The sequence below is a fragment of the Amblyomma americanum genome, chromosome 3 (genome assembly GCF_052857255.1).
Source record: "Amblyomma americanum isolate KBUSLIRL-KWMA chromosome 3, ASM5285725v1, whole genome shotgun sequence".
Taxonomy (NCBI): Eukaryota; Metazoa; Arthropoda; class Arachnida; order Ixodida; family Ixodidae; genus Amblyomma; species Amblyomma americanum.
In genome coordinates this window covers 199,155,766-199,180,917 of record NC_135499.1, presented here as the reverse complement: position 1 = coordinate 199,180,917, position 25,152 = coordinate 199,155,766, and the positions used below count along the sequence as shown (strand labels likewise).

Sequence of the window (25,152 nt, the reverse complement as noted above, 5' to 3'; positions counted from 1 at the left end):
CATTTTCGGGCATTTTCCTCTTTCTAAACACCCTAATCTTAGCGTGTCAATTTTTTATTCCAAGGCTTAATTTTGATCTGAAAGGGTTAAGCCTGTTTGCAACAACTGCAGTTTGGTGGAGGGGAAATGTAAAGGAGCTGCTTGTGTACATTAAAGAACCTCAGGTGGTTAAAATTAAGCTATGGTCTTCCACTAATGTGACAGTTTCTCTCTCCCTCCTTTCCAACCTCCTACTCTTCCTTCAAAATGTTATTGCTTTAGCATGTGTAAGTTGTTTAGTTAATAATTGCTACTATAAGCAAGAAAGTTGTACACAGTGTTTACTGCTGGCTTAAGTGAAGCCCATCTTATTTTATGTACATAGAAAATGGTACTTTTCTTATGGTTTCTCTTGGTGCAATATAGCCATGATAGGCATTGCACCATAAACTTCAGCTTACTATTCTTTTAACCCTTCTAATAACGACCTTACTAGGTTTGCTAGTTTGCTCTTTTTGCATTCTTTATATTGGGCAGCTACAAAGCACAAGCCTATCAGGGGTTTCTTGCTGTTTCAAAGGCTGACAAGTTGTACAATTTTTTTTTTCTTCCTTTGCCTGTACAGTGGGTCCAGGGAGCTTTCTGGTGCGGCCAAGCGACAACTCACCAGGGAACTTTTCTCTCTTCTTCCACATTAATAACACCATCCAAAGGTTCCGTATAGAGCGCAAGGGAAACCGCTACGTCATGGGTGGTCGCACCTTTGACAGGTAGTGTGACTTGAATCTACATACTTATTGCAGGACTTGCTGTTTTTTGCAATTAGTCGGATATAGTTGCCTTGGGTAGCAACCCAGCAGCCTATTACTGAACTCTTTGCTTCTTAATTTAGGTTGAGTGGAAAGGCGATGTGCAAGGTGTCTTATTTTATTCATACTGCTTGAACTAATGCAATACTATCATGTGCTGGATAGTTTATTTACTTGGTTCATGATGCACTTCATGGTGAAAATAATTATTGTGGAGGGAACCTTATCCCATTCATGTGCAGCCTTTGTCGAAAGTATAAAGCCCACGGGGTTTTCTTCTATGTAGGGGTGTGCGAATATTCGAAATTTAGGATGCAAATAGAATGTGGTTGTTATTCATTTTATTCATTCGAGAAATTTATATTCCAGAATTTCCGAACGTCTGGCAGCAATCAAATACCACACTGACTTTCATAAATCTGCCCGTATCAAAACCACGGTATCTGGGCAAATTATCTGCAGATAGAGTTTAAAAAGTACAAAAGCATCCTCTTCACTTTTTTCTTTGGTGTTTATAATGTGGATTGATCACTTTCGGATGCTGCTAGGCTTGGATTGCAAACGAAATTCTGCTTGTGGGCTTTCTTACATCTCACTCATGATGAGAACAAGATGACTGACCATCCGTTTTGAACAACGCGAAAGCACGTGATTTTTTTCGTTGATCCTTCCATAATGTGCTGCATACACATTGTGTACGCTTGTGCCATGCATCCTGTCGCCTTACAACTTTTCTGGCGAGAGCTCCGCCATTTAGTTTTGGTCAGCTATGATAAGTGGGAAAACCCACTTGCGGAATTTCACATGCGGCCTCTGAAGGGTAGCTCAGTCAGGATAATTTGCCAGCTGGGCAAGCGATCGTGTAAAAATCCCGTCTATTGCATGGTGTATTGTAACCCGTGCACCCCTGACATGCGTGTTACGGTAGGCATGATGACAGAAGGACACCCCTGTCACAAGGCTAAAAACAGCCTGGCCGCATAGTTTCAGTTTCTGAGCTTCGCCGCCAATCCGACAGCGACCAGCCATCCGAACCCAGCGGCACGTTACTGGTCTTTTCTTCCTTCTTCTTTCTTTGTAGAAGTACCGGCACTGCTCCTCTTCCTTACGTTCTTGTTGTTCCAGCACACCAAAACTGCGGGCTCGTTGTGGACTTTTTGCGAATTGTGCACTAGATCCTCCGACAATGCTGCATTGCATTTTTCACATTTGCAGCATTGACTGGATAATTTTGGTATTTGTTCCAGTCCCTTGACATCTAAATTAGTCAAGTTTTACTGCCCACCATGTCATTTTTAATTCCCAGTCATGAGTGAATCATGGATTTCATTATGTTACTCATTTTTCCTGACCAAATTATAGGTTGTATCTGTTGTGTTAAGCAAGCAGTATACGTTCCTTTGCATGTTTATTTAAATATGGTGCTCAGTCAGTTTGTAGTATGGTACAAATGGTATCGATGGGCCATGGCCCGCTGGGTCCTGTATTACTCCACTGGCCAACCACAACACTAAATGAAATCAGCTTTTTATTGTTTGGCTGTATTAAATGAGCCATAGGCATCAAAATTCTTGACCTTAATTTATTTTTAAGATATGCTTCTTGTTAGGTCACAAGAAAAACTTTAATAACGGTCTACTTTTTTGTCATGTAGGAATTCTGCGTGGCAGCGTTCGACGGAGCTTCACTGCAGACAGTTTTGTTTATTTCAGTTGCAAAGACTGTACAATATTTGGAAAAAATAAAGACAGCAACACTTGCCTATTTATTCGTTCCTGAAAATTTTTTATATATTGGGTAGATAATTAATCCCATATTTGAAGATATTTTTTCTTCATATTCAATTCACATTCGAAAATTAAAGTATTCCCACAACCCTGCTTCTAAGCCATGTGCAGTAGAACCCCGCTATAGTAAACTTGGATATAGTAAAAACTTTGATATAGTAAAATGATACTGCGTCCTATTTCACCTCCCATAGACGACTACATTTTTTTTTTTTCTGTTATAGTAAAGATTTCTTTAAAAAAAAACGGCTATAGTAAAGAGTGTCTGGCCGTGGCGACGTACCTCCCGCATAATGATGACAACACGGAGTGCGAGGACGACATTCGGAGGTAAATACATACCGACGACAACAAAATAGTGCTCTTTGAGATAGCTTCACCACCAAGCTCAGAAATTAAGGAGAAGCCAACTTCTTAAAGTCCTTGGAGCCGTGAGGCAATGCACGTGGTGCACACAGAAAAAAAGAAAGTAAAGCTGGCTATGAACACAGAAAGGAGGGGGCGCGGGTCACTGAGAAAGGAAAGAGTAAAAACGCACTGAAGAGTAGGGAAGGGAAGAAAAGGGCAAACATTCGCAGCACGGCAACGAATGGAGGTGCGGCGGGACTGCGTGAGCGGCACTGCCGCGAATCAACTGTGTCATACGTTTAACTATTGGCTCTTAAACGATGCTGAGGCTGCGGAAAATGACGTTATGTTTACGCAAAACTTTTGTTTTCACATGTCATCAAACTCACATTATATTCGTGCAAATTCAGCGCTTCCTCAAAATGTAAACAAAATCGAAAACATGATAACATGAAATGTGATAACTGAAAATAGCTAATTACCACATAAAAGGACAATAAGAGCAGGATGGGAGGTATTTGTGAATGTTTCTTTTATGAACCAGCATTGTGTTTAGTAAGTAGTAGCCAGTTCATCAGCACAGAGCATCCTCAGAGCCTTGCCATCGCAACAACTGATATAGTGAATACCCTGACATAGTAAATATTTTTGCTAATCCAAGGCACTTTACTGTCGAGGGGTTCTACTGTATTGGGGCTCTTGTGGCACCGTAGGAAACCCAAAGCTCCAGAAGGATGAGTACTGGAAAGATTTGCAATGCTGATGATGCTAACCAAGCCAAACTGCATGGCCCAGAAGGATACCTGGTGGGCTGTTTATTTTTGACAAAGGCTGTACCTCCTCCATGTTGTACCACTCAACCTTTGTTTGCAAAGTTGTCGTCACATGCTGCAAAAGTCAACCCTTTGTGTAAACTTGTCGCAAAGGCATCATTTCTTGCTTGTGGGTTTGCTACAGTCATTGTAACTCTTTGCAAAACAAACATGGGCAATAACTATGTGTCTTTTCTTATCAGATAATTTTGCTATCTCTACAACATGTTCTACATGAAGGTTCAACAGCGTACCTGATAGGTTTTTGTTGTCAGCAGTTGGCTTTGTTTTCATTCCCTTCATTATGCATGCAAAGAGCATTGACCTGTTATGCTTTCTCGTGTTGCTGCTGCAACATTCTCACGCTTTCCCTTTTCATTTGCCATGGTTTTAGCCTTGAGGCTGTTGTGAGCCGCTACAAGGTGGAGCAGATAGTGGAAGGTCATGTGCTGGGAGATCCTGTGCTAAAGGTCTGTAACCCTCTTGTTAACAAGTTTTTGGCACTTGTTGGCTTAACCAGTTATAATTATTGGTTCCACACAGGGATAAAAAGGTAGCATTGAACTAGCATAAGGGCTCATTCTTGATGTAAATGTCGAGTTTTCCTTTTTTCTACTGTACTGTAATTGTTCATGCTGGAACAAATAAGCACATCTATTTTCTTATTATTTTCATGTGTTGTGTTCATGTTTGTGCTTTGCATTTGAGTAGCAGCATTGCAAGGTTTATCATTATCATTTTGCTCAGAACAAAATGCTTTACTTGAAGTGAGTGTATTTTGTTTTGGAATTTTTTTTAAGAAGTGCTGCGATGTGTTGACATACACAGCTTGAAGCATGCAAAGTGTGCTGAGGATGCCTTGGGGCCTTTTGTTTCAGGCACCTTACGAGACCTGTCACTCAAATCGTGCTGAAGAGCTCCAGCATCGATCGCGCGACATTTATGCCACTTTACGGGAGAGCCGGGAAACTGGCATGGCAAAGCGCAACAAGGGTGTTCGCATGCAGGGCTACCTGTCCAAAAAAAGTATGCTTCACTACTGTGCGGATGCTTAATTTAAATACTCAGCTGCCTTCTGTGTACTGCTTGGAGCTGCAGTGACGTACCCACTGTTCTAGACTTTCACTGCAGCACCAGGGACAGTGCTTGGCTGGGTGGAATACAGCTACGTTGTTTGGGTGCTGGTCACTTAAAGGGACGCTGAGGAGAACTCCATCCAATTATCGTGGCTAGTAAAAATGAATTCTCTGGCTCTTGCCAGTTATGTTGACATTTGTCCGGCAGCAATATGCGCATTTATCGCCGAGAAAATTAGACCTCAAAATCTTCCCACCAGATGATTTAAAGTCATGAAGTCCTTACCGAAAACGATGGGTTTTCACCATTTTGCAGTGAATGGCGGTATAGCATAGTCTCTATGATCTTTGCGCGAAAATCAATGTCTACATGCGCACTTTACTTTCAAAATCAGAAATACAGGGACACCTGTATTTCATTTTTTGGTCATTTTCTTGCTTATAACAGAAGTTGACCGAAACAGGTCAACTTCTGTTTGTCCTCGGTGTCCCTTTAACAGTTGTTAGCCCTCACGGTTATCTGCTGGTTGGTGTTTTATTGCTGTCTAGTCCAACATTTGAATGATCGGATGCATGTATGTGAATACATCCACAGTTTTACTCATTCCTGCAGCAGAGACAAGAAACTGCTTTGGCCACCTACATTTTTTTGCTTGCTTCCTTGCTGAATAGAAAATCTGTCACGAGTAGCTGTTGTTCCACCTGTAGCCAGGAAGCGTGCATAGCGCAGTGTATTACCATGCTGGCTGTTAGTGGGATGTCAGGTGCAACCTTGTCGGTGTCCGAGCATAGGGAACCTGTGTGGGCGCGTATAGATGTCGAGGTGTGCTGAAGCAGCTGGCTGTGGCAGCACCATCAGCTTTGCAATCAGTAGGGAGTCACTTGCCCAAAGTCCAAAGGAGATGTCGCCAATCCATTACTTGGTGCCTTTCCTGGCACTTTGTGGAAGTACTGCTCAGTGCAGTAGAGATGCAAACCATTGTCCCGGTAAAAGATTGTGCTGCGATCCGTGGGAGTAGTTTGGGACTGTGTGGCGGCAGTAGCGTGCCCTTCACTCATCACTTAATGTTTGACTACAGGTTGTAGAGTGATTCGGGTGTGACGGTTGGTTTCATGGCTGTTCTTAAATGTTTTGGCCTGGCTTTCCTCAGGTTTGGGAAACAAGAAATGGAAGAACCTGTACTTTGTCCTCAATGCCAAAGAACTGCACCTGTATTTTTTTGACAACCCCAGGGTGAGTAATATTTTGATGGCACATTCAATGAGTGGAAACTGAGAAAAGGTTGCACAACATTTTGTATTTAGCTTCTTGCACAGTGTGAGCCAAATGTTCATGATATGTTGCAAGGCACCATAGTATTACATCTTATACTTATCTTTTATGCTGTGCATTATTTTTAAACAGCTGTTTTATGATGTTCCTGATCTCATGCATGTTTTTGTTCATGTAGCGAACGAAGCCGAAAGGTTTGATCGATCTCAGTTACTCCTACCTGTACATGGTCCACGACAGCCTCTTAGAAAGGTAAGAGTTCTTTCTGAGCTTACTTATTTTGTGATGTATGTGTGTTAAACTGTATTTGCTCTTATTGCGAAGTGCTACTGTTTGTTTGATGTATCTTGCTCACACCATGTGCAGTCTCTTCCTTTCAGTTAAATATTTATTAGCTCATATATGCATAGAATATGCATATGAGTTTCATTCAAAAGCTCGAAAGCATAGTTAAAACTAAATAGCTTATTCATTGTTCTCGAATTTTGCTATAGTGCACAGTGTGTTAAGGGAGGATGCGGGGCTAAAGTCATGATTTTCACCAAGCAAAGTTTTTAATTTTTGTTGTTTCTTCTCACTTCTCACCAAATTTTGTTGTTGTCTGCGCTTTAGAAAAGAAGAACATGAATTCTTTTCATGAGACGCATCAAAGCGCCTATGAACGCTATTTTCAAGACGCAGCCGCAGAGCGGGCAAGAAAATGAACGCAAACTGAATGCCCACAAAGAAAAGCATATTTCTGGCCATGGCAACTGCGGATTGGCCAGCAAACTGAAACAGAAGTTTGGATTATCAGAAATACAGCACATGACCTTCTGACGCTGTTTTCGCGCCACTCGGAGTCTCGCTAAGCCAGACCTGGTTTTGGCTGTTTGACGCTGGTTGTTTGATTATCTTACCAACCAACCAAGCAACCAAGGAAAGCAATTCACAAGCGCAGACAAAGGCACTGGACAGCTCTAAAGCTGGAAAAAAAAAGAGTAAACTTGAAGCAGTTACCAGCCTTGTGTTGAGAGTGGATAGTCCAGGCTATGCAGCAGGGCACTTTAATTATTTTTTACCATAAAATTAAATACTAGCATGTTCCAAAATCTTTGAACCTATTTTTCTCAGTTTACAGTTTTTGGGAAAACAAAGCTGTTAGGAAAACTGTCATTTCTAAAGTGCTTTGCAAAAACCTGCTTTCAAGGTACTTTCTAGATTGAAATTTTGTCAGGAACAGGATGAGGTACTTTTTAGATCCTTAAATTTTTTATAACAAAAAAATTATCTGGTGCGTGATGTATAATGACAACAACAACAAAGAACTTGGTTGTTAAAGTGATGAGAGCTTTATAGAAATGACAAAAATGCAACTTGCCTTATCCTTCACTATAAACCAACTAGAAGTTGTCTAATCAGAAACAGTCAGTATATCTTCATTATTTTTGAAATTAGTTTTCCCAAGCTGACAGAAGTTCAGAAGTTGACTCTTCAGCCTAGCATCATCCCTGCAGCAATGGTTCTGGTTCATCTCGCTTCCTCCTCTGGGTAAACTGCCTCTCCCCTGTGCTAGACAAGTCGTTTACCCAGAGTAAGCGCAATTGCGCCACCACGACCATTGCTAGGTATTCCCCTTGTTTTGACTCTTCGTAGCAGCAGATGACGAAGATTACTAATATTTCTGATTTAATCAGGCAATTACTCTACTTAAGCATGACATGAAAAAAAAATGGGCCACTAAATGCCACCGCACACGTAAAATTACAGCATGATTAAGCCAGCGGTTTAGGTGAGAGAAGCCTTTTACAAGGTGCAATCAGGGATGAAAAAACACGCCAGTCAAAGATTTGGCCGGGTGTACGTACAATTATATTCGCACTTGCTCTTAAGCTTTGACATGACAGTAACAGTCATGTTAGCTTATTGGAGGCAAAACCCACTGTGTGAAAGTTTTGTCTTCTTCATTCTTCAGGTCCAACTGCTTTCAGATAGTTGAGAGGGCTCTTCCATGTATCAGCACTGTATACTATCTCTGTGCCAGTTCCTCGGATCTGGTTCGGGTAAGTGCATAATTTGAATGAGAAGTGAGTTGAGCACTTCATTTACTAGTATAGGCTGTGCCATTGCTTATTTAATAGAGCACCATTTGTAGCATGCAGATGATGTTGGTTCTGTCACTACTCGTTGTGTGCTGTCCTTTCTTACTCATTGTTTAATGCCTTAAAAGACTTAGGCATTCTCAGTTATTTTCGCTTGTTTGCGCTTTGACAGTCCTGCCTCGTCAAGTATATTTTGAAGCTGTTAACAGGGTTTTTGAGGAATTGAGAGTATAGAACAGTTTAATAGTTCCCATTGCATACAATAGATGGTCGTATATATTCTGGCATGCACATATACCCGTTGAACATGGGACTGCCTGCATAGGAGGCATTAAGATGGCCTAAAGCCCTAAATCTCAATGACCATTCTGGTACCATTTTTAGATGGAAATGCAGGCTGTTAAGGGGTTAATTTTACCTATAGTCTGTCACATCCCAGTTGCAGTTAGAGTGCTAGAATGCCCCCGTGGTTTTTTTTCAGTAACTTGCAGCTTTGTGGTTTTTTCATTTAGCGAGCCTCTCATATTGCTCGGTTTCATGGACGTAAATGTCACTTCAAGTATCCTATGCAACATTAGTGTTAGGTGTTGGCTGCTTGTATACAAGCTGTATAGTTTGTCGCTTTGGAGGTAAAGCACCTTAAAGCTTTTGCATCTACCAGTGTGATTCATAATCCTGTGTAGGAGGTGTGTTGGACAGTTTGTAATATGTTGAGCATGTCTTCAAATAGCCGCTGGGTGAAGTTTCACGTATGGGGAGCAGCTAAGTGACGGCGCTCCCATTCCGCTCCTGGCACAGGAGTGGATGAGTGCGGTGGGCCCGCTGTGTGTGCCACAGCTGGCCAAGGGGGCGGCCGGCCGAGGCCCCCCTCCAGCCGTCTCTCAGGTGCGCTCGCTCAGCCTCACCCTACTCGAGGCCCACAGGCTTCCTGTGCGTCTCGCTCCACATCCCTTCTGCATCATCTCCCTCAACCAGGTGATCCCCCTTCCGCATATTTTGTCTCTCTCTCATAGTGCCTTCATGCAAAGTTTCCATGCCATGTTGACTGCACATAAGCACAGTGGTGGGTTGGTATGGCCCGTGTAAAGCACTGAGTGTTGGCTGTCAACCGTGGGAATGGTTACAAGAGTTCTCAGAGCTCCAACACCATGAAAAAATCTACATTTCATCGGAGCCAGCATATACCTTCATGAGTGATTTAAACGTGCACCCTGCTTCTTTGTGTACTTCCATTTGTAACCTTCGAATGGGGAAGGTTGCAAGCGCAAAAGAAAAGCGGAGGTCTGGTTAGTTTTTCTGTGCCAATTCACTTCCTCAGCGAAAGCCTGTAGCCGATTCTCTGCTTCGGTACCTAGGTACGTACTTTTGGCTAGATCAGATGCACATGCATCTAGGGTTATCGCCACTTGTGATGCATCTCGTGCATGTGTGGTGATGCATATTGTAATGCACACATTGCATACTGGCATTTATAAGGACTGCATGCCCTAGTTTTGCTTAGTAGTATCATTTTTTTTTTCTTTTCAGTTAATTCACTTATTGCCTACGTATCAGCTTTAAAAAGGCTAAGCAGCTGACTATTCCTTCAGGCAGTGCTGCTTTTCTTTGCACTTTTGGATTGCACTTTGCACTACCCTGTATCTCTGGTGTGCTCGTGTGAACCATGCTCTAAGTGAGGCTCATTGAGACTAGGCGCAGATTTATCTCTGTTTGATTGATGAGGGTTAGGATCAAAAAATTTGAAAAGCTGCAGGCTTCATTGAAAAGCATCTGATTCCTGCATATACTTCATATTCCGAAGGTCGACCTCATTGAAAATATTCCAGACAGGGATTCACCTAACCGTTGACCTTACATGAAACCTTCGGGTCCAGAGTGTTAACTTCTCTTCCTGAAACGAAGACTTTTTCAGACTTACTAAGATGCAAAGCTAGCCTACACTGCACTAGTGAAGTAACGGAGCATGAGTATAATTTAGTGTCTCTGACCACTCTGACCAAGCTCATCTTGCTGACGTGATGGCATAATTTGCTAGCATAACCAGTTTAATACACTGTTTTGACGTAGCTCCCTCCCCATCAGAGCACACCTTTTTCAACCATTTCAGCACATACCTCGCATGTATATGAGCCCCATATACATACAAGCAAACATGTTTAGGTACTCTCTGTTATCTGACAGTAAAGTGATCTGCAATGTGTTCCATCAGTGATGATCCTGCCTTGCAACATATGATGGTAGGGATGAATTTGGATCCTGCTTGATCCTGATTCATCTCTGCCTTGAAGGGATGCTGAGGACAGCTCCATCCAATTTTTGTTCTCGCTAAAGATGGATTCTGTGGCTCTTTCTGGCTGTGTTGATATTTGCCTGGCTGCAGAAGAGCTGTTTATAGCAGAGAAAATTAGATTTAAAATTTTTCCTATTAATTCAAACTTGTTACATCTGCACCGAAAATGACTCCTATGATTATTATTTTGAAGCGAATGACATTTTCGGTGAGAGTGGTCTCTTTGGGATTGGAACGCGGTTAACTATCAATACAAGGCAACTTCAGTTTGTCTTCAGTGTTGCTTTAATGTGTGGAGCCACCGCAGTGCCTCAGTGGTTATGGCGCTTGGATGCTGGCCCGAAAGACGTGGGCTAGATCCTGGCAGCGGCAGTTGAATTTTGATGGAGGTGAAATTCTAGAGGCCTGTGTACTATGCGATGTCACTGCACGTTAAGAACCCAGAATGGTCGAAATTTCACGAGCCCTTCACTACGGCGTCCCTCATAGCCTGAGTCGCTTTGGGACGTTAAACCCCCATAAACCATAAACCTTGAATATGTTGCCACCTCAAAGAGCCCACAGACTTGTTACAGGAGGTTCTGTGGAATTGTTCTGCTTTGTTTCTTTTTTTTATCTCTCTCTCTCTCTGTTCTGTATATTGTGTTATGCTCTCTTCATAGGTATGCATGTGCGGCAAAGCGCAATTTTGGTCCTCTCCTATTTAATGCCTGAAAGGGCCTTTAGAACACATCAAGCAAATAAATGGCTGAGCTGCATGGCCATGAAGGCAGCATGCATGAAAGACACGCATGCCTGATTCCATCATATGGAGCCCATTCTGTTTGCTTGACTGACTCTGATCCAGCAGCTGTGCGTAGCCAGCACAGTTGTTCCTCTGCACAGGGCTCGGATGTTCTGCTTGCTTGTTTGGCTCTGGCCTGGCAGCTGTTTCTATCCACAGCACATGTTCCTATGATTTCAATGTTTGCTAGGTCGTTTCGCAGAGAATTTTACGCCGTCAGTGCCTCTTCCTCCTTGATTGCTTGTCTTGCACCATTTTTCTGTCCTGTTTAGTTAAGCAAGAGCTGGTGCTTGATATTCGTGGACTTTTTCCTTCACGTGCCTTGCATGGTCTGCTTTTCTGGCTGTATAACATGTTCTGCTGTGCTATCATCATTTTCTGCTGCAGCATTCTTTTGTTCCCTTTTGTCATTTATAGCTTAGTTCACTGGCCTTGAGATGAAAAGACTGTTACTTATCATGTTTACGGCAGCACTTCATTGGCTTGCTTTGACATGAAAAAACTGGGTTGAATGCACATTCACTGCTTTTGTATTCACATTGCTGAATCATACTATATTCTCTATCCCCCTGAAATGGCCCTACCATCTCACGAATGCCAGACCTGCCATTTCAGTGACAGCTTTCTGTCTGTTTTCTCATCCACCAGTAACATCTTTTACTTTGTGCAAGCGTGCATTTACGCCGAATATTGGTCCCCACTACCTGTACAATCTGATTGGCTGATGGTTCATCACACTTGATTCCCATTTCGTCTTTTTTTTTTTCTTTGACACCCTCTGTCCCAATCTCCTGTTGGCATTAGGTGAAGGTGTGCCGCACTCAGGTCAAGTGCCCACCTGATCCAATCTGGGAAGAGGACTTTCTGCTCGAGTGAGCATCGTTTGCATATCTCCCTGTTCCATTGTTAATGCTGTTTCCTTTCTTTTGCTGTTCTCCTCAGTCTACTGATTGCAGCGTTCTTGTGAAGTTCAGCCTAACGTGGAAACTTGTAAAGGCCTCGCAGCAGAGTGGTGAAAACATGAACACGCAGAAGTCGCGACTCATTTCCTGTGACAGATGCTTGATCCTGAGATGTTACTTGATGCACATCTGTGTTATATTTAGGAGGGTTTGAAAATTCATTATGTCCAAGCTTGCCGGCTTGCATTGTCATCATCTAGATTTCCTTCCATGGCCCGATCCCTCGTTACTGATTGGCTGGTGGTCTTAATCAAAAAGCCAGTGTTTTTCTCTTTTATCAACATTTTCTAGCACAAGTGATGGGTTTTTCACAGTAATTTTAAAAAACTGTTCAATCGCTTTAAAATGCAGTGTAGATCTATGAAGCGAAAGGGGTGTTATTTTTAATCACACTTTCAACACCGTGTGCTATGAGACGTGACCACAGTGCAAGGCTTGAGCACTGGAGATCTTGCTGTTATCCTCAACAAGTCTGTTCATTTCCAAATATCTGTGTAGTCACCACATGTTGTGCCTCCACAGGGACCTTCCGTCAGACGTCACATCTTTCACCATTACTCTTTACACTAAAGGGAAAAGGTCAAAAGACATGGAAATGGGTGAGTGCCACAATGTTCTCTCATACTTGCCTGACATTTAACAGTGTTATTTTGGTGGCCAGCCATCATTCGGAACAGTGCGAACCACAGGCCTGGTCTTCTACTTCTTTCGTTCCAGCGGAAGTTACAGTCGAGTTGGACAGCCTGGTTAACTGTGAAGAAACCGAAGAGTGGTTCTCCTTGGGGGGGTTGACACCACCCATACGTGAAGATTGGGGGTCCCTCCGTGTACGCATCCGCTACGTACATGAGGTCATCATGCCACTGGCTGAGTACACGGCATTCAAGGAGGTATGCTAACTGGTCGATCATCATCTGGAAGTAATGCTGGTTGAGCATCAAAGATAGAAAGCCAACACTGATTCTTAGTATGAAATGCTTAGGGGCAGGGTTTTCAAGGTTCAGAGGAACAACTACACAGCAAAACACAATATCTGTCAGTTTCTGATATGGACATCCAGAGGTGTGTTTTCATTCAAAGGATCATTTTAAACTTCCTTTTTAAGGCTTTTATCAGGCTCTTTATTTATGATGGTGCTTAATTTGAGCCCAAGTTCGAGCAATATGTTTCAGAAGCAAGAAGCAAAAGCATGGGTACTGACAAGATGTTTCATTGCCATCACTGTATCAAGAGTCACCCATGCTAACGACGCCCTACACCTGCGCTCTTCTGCGTTTAAAGTGATCACATTGACATTGAATAAATGTTGCCACAGTGTACAAAGTCGGATAGGTATTTCACTGTCACAGAAGTGCTATTGCACTAGATGATAGTGTGCATGGCGAAATGGTTATAATAAATGAGAAAAAAAAAAATATCTGATTTAATAGAATTGCAGTGCAACCTGCTATGTATGTATTCTCATATTGTTTACAAAACAATGTGCAAAAATTAAGCGTTTATGTCCCACACGAAAATGAGCGTTTATAGCAAATTGCCTTGTGCTACAAAACACAGCACGATAAAACCAAAATTATGGAATTTTTTTTCTGAGTAACTCGATTTGTACCTGAATTTGAGGTCACAAAATTTTGATCGATTATTGCCTTCCAAATTTCAGAAGAAAAAAAATGAAACACGAAAACAAAGGGCTCTAAATATGAATCACGAACTAGCCTAAACACGAGTTCAAATGGTCACGACATCAACAGAGAATTCAGTGGCCTATGAACAATGCCTGTGGGGCTGTTGATATTGTTGATATTTGTTGATATTTTTACGTGGTGGCAAGCTGCAGGAAATGAGTATACGACTGAAGGTGAAAAAAATAATTTAATGGCTGGAAGGCACACCACAAGTGCTTTGCCCGTTGCCACTGCCCACTTCATCGTCTTATCTCATGACAACGTAAAAAAAACTGGGTGGAGCCTCTAGCCATGGGCCCCAGTGGCATTTGTGGGGTGAGAAATTGGACAGAAGAAACTCTTGGAGTGGAGAATCTCTGTGTCCGCCTGAACTGTTGAAAATTATGGCTATGCATTTGAGAGGGGTGCTTTGTAAATAGTCTAGCAACATGACTGAACTGTTCAGTTTGATGTACTTTGCCCCGTGTAAATGCAAGCAATGCTTCTGAAGCATGTACCTAGCTGCATGTGGTGTGCTGGTAGTTGCTACTGTGTCAGCAACAAGATCGCAGCAGCATTAACAGCTTGTTGCTCATGATGCCTGTCACTTACCTCTGTCAAGTGACTGCTTGGGAGCTTCATTAATGAATGAAGTTGCATATTATGTGCTGTACATACCTGCTGTTTAATAGGGCCAAGATGTACACGTCATGTGGTGTCCACGTTGGCAGTGGAGCAGCCTGGCTTCTTAACCCTTGCTCTCTGTGTGTGTGTTTGGCAGCTGGTGGTAGACGAGGAGCTCCACCTGGTGAGCGTTCTGGCAGACTTGTGCCACAAGGACCGCACTCCCCTGGCCAGTGCCGTGCTCCGGGTGTTCCGCTACGAGAGAAAGGAGGCGCTCCTGCTCAGGGACATGAACAACCGGGAGATCGACCTCGAGGGTGCGCTGGATTTTTCTTTGCTTCTCTTGTTTGCATTCCATTCTCGCCCCGTGCTTTCCTTGGTGGATCACAGCTTTTCATGCCAAAAAAGCAGCAAGATGATTGCATGGCACCCAGTTATTTGGCCCCACTAAAGAAATGCCCAGAAGTTCAGTGTACATTCCTTTTATTAGGTCTGAGCCGTATTAGCTATTTGAAGCAGCACTGCCACACACATCGGCACACTTTCAAGTGCCTGAGTTTTCTGCAATACAAAAGCACATTTCGCTCGCTGAATGCTGGCACATTGCATTGGCTTCATCATCATCAGCAGCAGCCTGACTACACCCACAGCAGTACAGAGACCTCTCCCATATCCTGTATAATCAACAACCGAAAATTCAGACGCCTGATTCTTCGGACATGCTTGATTATTCGGACTTTTTCGTGGCACCGCGACATGACCCATAAAGCCAATGTATAAGAGCGCCTGGAATTTCGGACGCACCGCAACTGACTGCTCGATTTTTCGGACCTCGATTGCACTCGCCGCCATTACCCAAGCCACCATATAATGTGTACAGTGGAACCTCATTAATTCTAACTGCAGGAGAGAACTTGAACAGTAGTCAGAGTTCACGTAACTCATCTCTGCCAAGTCTTTCGTCCTGAATACAGAAAGAGGTAGCAGCGAAGCGCGTGGGAGGCATACGGTTTCACGGAGATGGCGAGCGCGGGAGGAAACGGTGGTGCATTTCAAAGTGAGGTCAGCGTACCCGCGGCAAAACGCATCGCAACCTTGATTTTTCTATCGTAAAACCATAAACAACTGCCGTTTCGATGACAAGCAAGACGCCTCTCATTATACGCAAGCCACTGCAGAGTGCATATCGCCGAATACGGTGCCGATTTTGGCTCTAGTCGCAAGGTCTAATGACGAAGGCTAACGCTACTTGCTTCGGCTGTTTCTCGGTTTTCATTGTTTCGCCGTCTTCGTGTTCTCGTTCCGGGCCCACCGAACTGCAGGCGCAGCGCAGTTCCCGCAGCGGCATGTTCGCTCTCCCAATTAAACTTTGTCCCAACCTGTGCGTTCATCGGCGACTTGCAGAGGGCAGCACAGCCAGGCCAAGCTCGTGAAAGCAGTTGCCGCCCGTCGTTTGTGCACATGTCGCGCGGCGAAATTTAGTCATGAGGAGCTTTAGAATGTGTGCAACACAACTGACTCCTTCCTCTGGCATATTGATAATACGATCGTGATTTTTTTCTGTGAAATTTGATTTTCCGGACTGCATGATTTTTCGGTCGTTTTCACTGTCCCTAGAGAGTCCGAAAAATCGGTCGTCGACTGTATATATCTCTCCAATTAACCCTGTCCTGTGCCAGCTGTGGCCAGCCTATGCACACAAACTTCTTAATCTCATTCCTCCCACCTAACTTTCTGTCACCTCCTGCTATGCTTGCCTTCTCTTGGAATCCTGTCTATTGCCCTTAACGACCATCGGTTATCTTGCCTTCACATTACATGCCCTGCCCAAGCCCATTTCTTCTTGATTTCGACTAGGATGTCATTAACCCCCGTTTTTTCCCTGACCCACTCTGCCCTCTTCCTTTCTCTTAATGTTACACCTATAATTTTCCTTTGCATAGCTCGCTGTGTTATTCTCAATTTAGGTTGCACCCTTTTCATTAGTCTCCATGTTTCTGCCCCGTAGGTGAGTACCAGTGAGATGCAGCTGTTATGTACTTTTCTCTTGAGGGATATTGGTAAACTGCTGTTCATGATCTGAGAGGACCTGCCAAATGCACTCCAGTTTGTTCTTAATCTTCTAGTTATTTCAGTCTCATGATCCAGTTTCGTGGTCACTAGCTGCCCTAAGTAGATGCATTGCCTTACCATTACCAGCTCCTCAATAGCAATTGTAAACTGCTGTTCCCTTCTGGGACTGTTGACCATCACTTTGGTTTTCTACATATTAATTTTAAGACCCACTGTTCTGCGCTGCCTGTCTGGCATTGATCATGCCTTGCAATTCATCCCCTGAGTGATATAGCAAGGCAATGGCATCAGACTGTTGAACGTTGCTTTGGTTCTCTGCATATTAATTTTTAGACCCGCCATTCTGCTTTGCCTGCATAAGTCGTTGATCATGCTTTGCATTGGCTTATATGTGGTTCACTGGTGTAGAACCTCTTAGCCGAGAAAAAAACTGAGGGATTATTTTTATGTAAGGAGGCAAAACAAGCAGAATAATTCATGGTTCACAGTCTGACATAATTAATCCTCCAAGACCTCTGGCATCATATTTTGTTTTGAAGTTTTCGACTTTTACAGTATTTCTTCTGCCTGACCATGGTTTCAGAGCAATTTTTGGAGCGCAAAAGACTTTAGTTTTGTGGCACTTTGGAGCAGCTATACTGGCATCTTGGAGCAGTTTGGAGTAGTTGTGCATTTCTAGAGTTGGCTTGCTCATCATGTAGCCAGTTATGAAATGATTATATAGTGAAGAAACTGATTACAAACCAATGTGTAACTGCCTCAAAGAAATCTCTTTTCTGGGTACCTTGGAAAGGTCAATTTCTGTGAGCCATACATTTTCCCACAATCAAGTTTTATGGAATGCAATACTATTAAGGTTAAAAAGTTTGTGGGGACAGGCTTGCTGCAGCTGGCACAGGACAGGGTCGGTTGGAGAGATATCGGAGAGGCCTTCGTTCTACAGTAGGTATAGTCAGGATGATGATGATGATGGTGACTATATCATTACCATCTTTGCATGCAGCTTGGAATAGATATGTGCATCCTGATTATGAGAATGCAGATTATACATTGAACCAATAAATGTCATGCAGTTTGCCTAGCAGTGTGTAGTACTGTTAATGCTGTAGCTTTTCCATTGAGGGATGGAATGGAAAGTCTGGAAGTTTTCCAGTGTTATGAGGTTTTCATCTGCAAAGTGTGCTAGTTTCTTTTTTACTGAGGCATCTTTTATTGCGTAACGCAGAGGAGACATCAACGTTGTTTCGCACGACGTCTTTGACGACGACGCTGATGGACCAGTACATGCGCTCAACAGGCCATGAGTTTCTAAAGCACACTGTTTATGACTCCATCATTCGTGTCATGGATGGGAGGCAGTCCTGTGAGGTGAATGAGCTCTGCCTGTATCTCAGTGTGTGAAGCATGACATGTGTGGTGTAAATTGAGTGAATGTAAATTTAAGAAGTTCGGTATATTCAGTAAAGAGTGCATGAATCTGAAAGTGCGAATGGAATTAAAAAAGCATGGTAATGAAAAAAAGTGTGCTATATCGCTGTTTTCTAATAATTTGTACACTAGCCACGCTAACATGAACTGGTTTAAGCACCCCCAGACCCGAACTATTACAAATTGTTTGTGTATTGTTCACTTTATTAGAGTATTTGCACTGATCTGCTGGTTCATTGTTGCTTGAACAAATGCAGCTTGCTATATCAAATTCTTTTGCTATTGTTAGCAGATGTTAGGGGTCAAAAGGCAACATGATCAAATGACCATTCTCTTTGTTTGCAGCCCCAGTTTGATCATTTTTTCATTATTTTTCTTGTTGCCAGCTGAATCCTAGCAAACTTGACAGCCCCTCAGAAGCCTGTGCCAATGCTGAACACTTGCTCTCTGTTCTTGATTCAATTGTTGAATCCATCTTTTCATCTGTGGAATATTGCTGCCGGTGAGTGCATATTCTTTCTCTTTTGCAATGGCAATGCTATGAACTGCACCTTTAGTGGCCTTGCTAACAGCTCCTTTCTTGGGCCAGGAGCATTTAGACACAGTTTTTTCTCTCTTGTTTCCTTCTTGGGCTTGGGGCAAAGTTCAGTGTGGCATGTGGTTGCAGTTATTAACCTTTGCGTGCTTTTTTCCTTACTCGGCTACAAATAACACACAGACGTGCTGAGTTTGTAGTGCTTATCGTGTAATACAGCACACAAGACAGGACAATAAGAAGAAAACGGGACGAACATGAGCTTGAGCGCTTTTTTCTCAGTGTCGTGTCTTGTGCGCTGTATTACATGATGACCAACTGCCAACTAGCCCTACATTCTGCGCTGCCATAGTGGTTACCCATTCAAAGCATAAAATTTCAAATAGAAAGTTCTTGTCACCTTCTCTCTTGTTGTCTGTTTCACGCTAAAGCCCTTCTGCCTAACTCTGTGCCGAGGCCAATAGCATGCTGTTCTCAATTTGCAGTGCTCCCCTGCTTTGCTGTTTGGTGCATATGTATAGATTTTTTTTTAATATTTATTCCAGTACATTGAGGTACATTTGTTACTGTCTTCAGAAGAAGGTGGCATCCAAATGGCCACATGATCCCATGGTGAAGACCAGAGTAGTCAGGTAAGGTTAAATAATGTCAGAAGGGTGCATTGTGTGCTTTGAAGCAATCAAGGGCTTACACTGCAGAAAGTGATAAACCACAGAGGAGAGCTTGATATTTTATTAACATCTTAAAGTAGGACAGATTGCAAGTGCAGCAGTCATAATCGCATAATCACCAGCCCCTAGAAAGTGCGTAAATTTAAGCTTAAAGGAACTGTCTGCTGACTTTTCTCAATGATGTTTTCTTTGCAGCTTTAGAAAGTTCCGTGCCAAAATAAACGTAAATGTATACCCGGCTGTGGGGAAGAGAATCATAGCAGAACATTTTAAAATGTAATTTTTTCAATATGGGCATGTCACATTCTAGTGCTAGTTAGCGTCTGTAAATCCTGACATTGCTTACGTGATGACTGCCCGTTGCCTAGTCAGCGGATATTAAGTGAGAGGCATAGGTATTATTACATGCATAGTTTAAAGCACCGAGGTGGTTTTAAATTACTAATAAAAAAAACTGGTGATATCTATACCAGATACAGCTTTTTCCGGGTAGCAGCACTGTTAATCGCTCCTCCACTGTCACTACAGCACATTGGAAGTCTGCTTTTTCGGAATGTCTCGAGAGGTGATGAAAAGGCAGTGTTATAGTTAAACTGTCCTAGAAATAGTGGCTCATAGCAAGAGAAAAAAAGTAATGCATCTGAGGTTTATTCCAGGAAAAATAACCGTATGTGTTGCACTCCGCCCTACTTGTAAAGTGTACTGTGCCTGACTGCATGCAGAGTCACAAAGTGTGAACACAGTACGGCGCCACTGTCGGCTCTGGCCTGACTGCCTTGCCAAATAAAAATATAAATTCCTGCCAAAACCATGAGTTCTGCCTTCATTATTGTCATCGCAGGGAAAGGTTACAAGAATATTCCAATATCCTTATACGGTAACTCATCTCTGACAGCAGACTGTCTCTTCAGGTCATCATTTCTGAACTATTGAAGTCCTTTCAAGTTTTTTTAATTACGAGCCTGTTAAGATATGTTGTAATAGATAATGGTGGCTCACTGTGGTCTGTGTTAATCATTTCTACATGACAAAATTACAGTGCTTACCAATTAAGACTTTCTAAAAATTTTATGTAATGTGTGCATGTAATTTTCATGTATAATCTGCCTGTCATGGTTTTCTGCTTGCTTTGCAGCGGATTCATTTTCCTCCGGCTCTTGTGCCCTGCCATATTGAATCCAAGACAGTTCAACCTTATCAGTGGTGTGTTCAACTTTCTTAGACATTGCTGTGAATCTGCAGATGAGTGGCGTGAAACCAAGAAGTGTGTGCTGTGACCGAGTATCAAATTACAATGAAATTCATTCTTTCCTTTACAAGGTTTTCTTTTTATGGTGCTTACATTTCTGGCTATATTTCTTGTTATTATGCAAAGGGAGTTCTTAATTAAGCATTGTTTAGCTTTTTTTATGCAACCAATTGCAAGACATCCACCAATTGCATGAATCGCAAGACAATTTGCACAAATTGCAAGACAATACCACCAATTGCAAGACAATTTGCAAGACATGTGGTGGCTAATGCATGACATCAGATGCTTTTCACTCAAAACTTTGGAATAAAATTGGTAGGCTTTTTTATTGTTATTAGTTATAAACAGTTCAAATTGTAAGTGTAAAACATAGGTACGTGCTTTAATTTCTTCTGCTGAAACTTAGCTCAGTTGCAAGTTTTGGGAGCTCTGCACAGTAACATCAGTGTAACTCTATCTGTTGCCATGTCAAAGGGTTGAATCTAGCTCAGCACATCTATATAAATTACGGTGTTGGATGGTGTTCATGTCTCATGCAGCTGACACAGTTGATACGAGTCAGCAGTACAAAGAACAACTGTGGCAGGAGAAACTGAGTGCCTCTGGTGGGATGTAAAATGAGGAATTGCTCATGCACCATTCGGAGCAGTCTTGTGAAAATTTGTCTTTCTATAGATACTCCATCAGAGACGGCGTCACGCAGCCTCATACTGGTGGCCAAGTGCCTGCAGAATCTGGCCAACCTTGTTGAATTTGGGGCAAAGGTGAGCCTGAAAGATGGCAGCACTGGGATGTGCCTACATTTTTGCTCTGGTTTCGTTTAAACAGGAGCCATGGATGGAAGTTGTGAACCCTTTCATACTGAAGAACAAAAATCGAATGATTCGCTTCCTGGATGAAATAGCTGTAAGTACTGGTGAGCTTATTTCTTGTTAGTGCAACTGAATAGTGATCACAGGGATGTGCTGCCTTATCTTGCACGCTCCCAGCAGTGGCCTACATTGATCTACTTCATGATGAGCAAGCAGAATACGGAAGATTTGGCCGCACTGATCACTTTTCCTTTCTGGGATCTGATCATGAGTAGTAGTGCAGACTCTTTGGTTCACACTTAGCACAGGTCAACAAGTATAAGTAGTGGCAGGCAAACTCGCACAAGAAACAGTAAGTGTGATAATGATTATAGAAGTGAGGCACTTGCTTCACTGTGTTGTCCCTCATAGCCTGACTCGACTCGCTTTGGGACGTTAAACCCCTATAAACCTTAAGAAACTTGAAATGTGCTACATGCATAGTAATCGTCCTGTAAAAGCTGCTGACATTGGAACTAGTACTTTGTAGAGTGGGGTAAAGGGGAAAGAAATGACAGCCATCCATGCTTAAGTACAGAAGGACGGTAATGCAAGGCTTGCTGCGCTCAACACCAGCGCAAGCGTCACCTTCCAACTCGTGCATTTTGACGGCTGCATCTGGTAAATAGCTTCTTCTGCATTGTTTACATTCCGCCTTTATTACTACTTTGTAGAATTGCCACATTCTTTTCCAAAGAGAGCGGGGGTTGCATAAAAAAACATTAAGAATGAATGAAAATAAAAACAAAATTAAAATAAAAATAGAAAATAAGAAATACAAAATAAAAAAATTAAAATAGCAACAGATTTTTTTTTAAATACAACGCGTACTGCTGTCGTGAAAAAATCCGTGTTCTAGAAAGTTCCATGCTTTCGCATTCCTGCACGTAACCAGGCTTAACTGCCCTCAGAATTTTTGTGAGACACCTGTAGACTGCAGGCACTCTAGCAGGGGTTGCACACAATGGGATGGTTGTCGTAGTCTCTTGCATGGCAAGGTGCATAGCTGCATGTGTGCATCATATGCTTGCAGAATGTTCCTGAAAAGCCAGAACCCGATGACACGTTTGCTGGGGACCCTGCCCGCGACTTGGCAACGCTGCACCACATATGTGTTATGCACAAGGAAGATCTGCTTGCACAGAGCAATGAAAAGGTACTTAACACCTGCTCTAGAAAGGGTCTGAACTATGCTGGTGTAATGCTGTGCATAAGCTCAATGCAGTTTTCAGAAAAAATAAGGCCATGCTTGAGTGTTTGTGTATGTGGTCCCTGCATTAGGTGCTCCCTAGGTTCTTTTTTTCATAATATGCAGTAAACCGGATATAACGAAAAAAAAATGGGAGGGGGCACTTAAGCTCCACCGCAATAGCGTTAAGTGGTTAATGATCATATAGTGTGTGGAATTGGTCATACTTGACTTTACATAGACCCGTCATACCGAACCCGGTGCGGTGATGCAGCGGTTAAGCGATGCACTGTTGCCCGGTGACGGCAGGTGCTGCCAGTGGCGGGGCTTTAGAGACCCAGGTCGCTCTTCCCGAGCAACCTTTCACAACCAGTCATTAATGTAACTGCCACCTGCCATGGTGGGCACTTAGCTCATGATCCATTGGAGACGTGTGATGTCACAAGGTCACGTGACCTGGGTGGCCAACCTAGGGTGCGGATTTTTCGCTCACAGTGCCGACAATCGCACACCGGATTTTCAGCAGAGTGGGGTTGACAGTATTGCGTTGAAAATTCCATAGAATCACTGGAATTTCGACTTTGCTAGATAGCCAAAGATAGCTTGATTTGTGTATCATATAGTATATTAAATATCTCATGGACAAAGAAAAACAACAGAAAAAATGTAAAAAAAAACTTAAGCTGCACTTACTTTATTGTTTCTCTCAAAACATAGACTGTAAAGAGCTGATATGTGCTTACTACTTATAACACAGTGAAGCAAACTGCATGGAAATCTATGAAGCCATTGTCATGCTGTGCTTTCTGCTAGCAGGGCAGTGAGGTCAAAAAACACTTTCGAGGAAACTGTCTTTTCACAGAGATATCAGCCAATTTTTTGCTACCTACAGTCACAAAAAACACGTTTTAAAGTCATCTGTGGGCTGTTTTGGGGGTAAATGTTCTTTGGATATAATTATAAAGGTCTTACAGACACAAAACCTGATGTTTTCTAAAATTCGATCTCCAACCTGACCTCTTTCGTAGTCTTTGTCACTGCAGAATGCCACACACACAAAAGTTGTGCTCGTCATCTTCTTCTTGTGGACAACGGTACATAGAGCTCTTTTTCTTTTTCTAGCCTATATTAAAGAAGGTGATCATGGTCACTGATATGCTCTCCAAGCACCGCCAGCACTACATGGATGCTGCAAGGTAGCCATGGGTCAGCAACGTCTGTGCATCCAAGGTTTACTGCCCAGTCTTTCCGTTCGTGCTACAGTGGCATGCCTCCTCTGGGACCCTTCCTTGTTTCAGCAAAGGAATCATTATGTCAGCAGTCCGTTTTTCACATCCTTGCCTCCGTTTTGTCACTTTTCCTCTTGTATGGTATGAAGCAGCCACTGGAACAGTAAGTGTGTGAATAAACACTGGCGAGCACCTTTCCGCGAGATTTAAAATGCCAGCAGTTTTTCTTCGGGACCTCACAGACGCCAGATTATGGCATTCTGTGAAGTGGACTGAATACTTTTCAGTTAATTTAAAGCCCCCATAATGTAGTTGCACCAGTGTAGTGTCTGCATAACACTGTTGCTCATGGCACATTTATCTAGTAAGTTTTGATGCTAATTGCCAAAAATAAATTGTAGCCGTAAACCATTTACCAAAGTGCCAATGTACCTGAACCTAACCTCTCCTGTGTTGTTTTCATTTTCCCATCTCTTCATTTTGCACCTCGAGGCATTTTGTGATTAGGAATATTTACCGATCCCTGTCCTTGCAAATGCTGTGCTACAGAAAAGATCACTGTGATAAGTGTGCTATCCAGAGTGCCGCTGTTTGCCATGTCGTGCCGGAAGTATTATTCATGCTCTTAGAAACAGCAAAAGCTGCCATGTTTACGTACATAACAGTACAGAGTAGTGAACTGTGAACGAGTAGTAAAGATTGCTTTATTGTAAGTGTGCAGTTTTGATTTTAAGGAGAAAAAAAGTAAATTTACTTTTTTTGTATTATAATTTTGTACTAATCCTTTTTCTTATGGTATTAACAGGGCCAAATTTCTATGGGCCCTATACTTTGCTCAAGATGAAGTCTAGTGCACATTTTTTTTTTTCTAGCCTACACTGAAGGAGAGGGTTTTGTCAGAGATTAGTGGAAAGTGAATTCTAGCTTTTTTACGTGCCAGCTGGTGATCTAATTTGGGACAAATGAAAACCTTGTTCAAGAAAATCGCATTGCTTGCACTAAACATGTAAAAAAATTTGTCATTTGGAAAGAACTTTATTCACTGCTGGTCCTCTCATGTCTAATTGTTCACTATTTCCCCCAGTATGCTGAATTGTTAACCCTTGCCTCTTGTTCACTGTATATGTGCATATCCAAGCTCATGTAGGCTCGATTCTCAACCCCAATTTTTTGAATATGCAACATGCCTAGGTGCTTGATGCTGCCTAAGTTTTGCTGCTCCATATTATTACTGTATGAATGTAGTGCTCGCTGTGCCTGCCTTTACCTGGAGCTATTGCATTTGAAAATAAAGTTATCCTTAGTGTCACTCATGCAGTAAGACAGATGCTGCAGAGATAAGTCATGCTTACATTTTGATGGTGCTTGTAATGCCTGTAAATAAATTGCATTCGTATGCACTTCCCTACAACTATATTGTCTGTTTGGTACTCTT

The 25,152-nt window shown here is 42.6% G+C and overlaps 1 protein-coding gene across 1 annotated transcript in view; it reads left to right on the top strand.

Moving 5' to 3' along the window:
* vap (RAS p21 protein activator vap) overlaps window positions 1-25,131 on the top strand; it is a 32,556-nt gene extending 7,425 nt beyond the window's left edge. Inside the window, exons 7-25 of the mRNA XM_077659572.1 lie at window positions 605-749; window positions 4,130-4,205; window positions 4,614-4,761; window positions 5,963-6,045; window positions 6,263-6,336; window positions 8,039-8,126; window positions 8,964-9,140; window positions 12,044-12,111; window positions 12,724-12,800; window positions 12,919-13,091; window positions 14,647-14,806; window positions 17,788-17,930; window positions 18,377-18,492; window positions 19,071-19,157; window positions 20,332-20,399; window positions 21,124-21,212; window positions 21,277-21,354; window positions 22,333-22,455; window positions 23,611-25,131. Of these exons, the coding sequence (XP_077515698.1) occupies window positions 605-749; window positions 4,130-4,205; window positions 4,614-4,761; window positions 5,963-6,045; window positions 6,263-6,336; window positions 8,039-8,126; window positions 8,964-9,140; window positions 12,044-12,111; window positions 12,724-12,800; window positions 12,919-13,091; window positions 14,647-14,806; window positions 17,788-17,930; window positions 18,377-18,492; window positions 19,071-19,157; window positions 20,332-20,399; window positions 21,124-21,212; window positions 21,277-21,354; window positions 22,333-22,455; window positions 23,611-23,688 (2,051 nt within the window). The 3' untranslated portion in view covers window positions 23,689-25,131. The remainder of the gene's footprint in view (window positions 1-604; window positions 750-4,129; window positions 4,206-4,613; window positions 4,762-5,962; window positions 6,046-6,262; window positions 6,337-8,038; window positions 8,127-8,963; window positions 9,141-12,043; window positions 12,112-12,723; window positions 12,801-12,918; window positions 13,092-14,646; window positions 14,807-17,787; window positions 17,931-18,376; window positions 18,493-19,070; window positions 19,158-20,331; window positions 20,400-21,123; window positions 21,213-21,276; window positions 21,355-22,332; window positions 22,456-23,610) is intronic.
* Window positions 25,132-25,152: the final 21 nt, after the last annotated feature.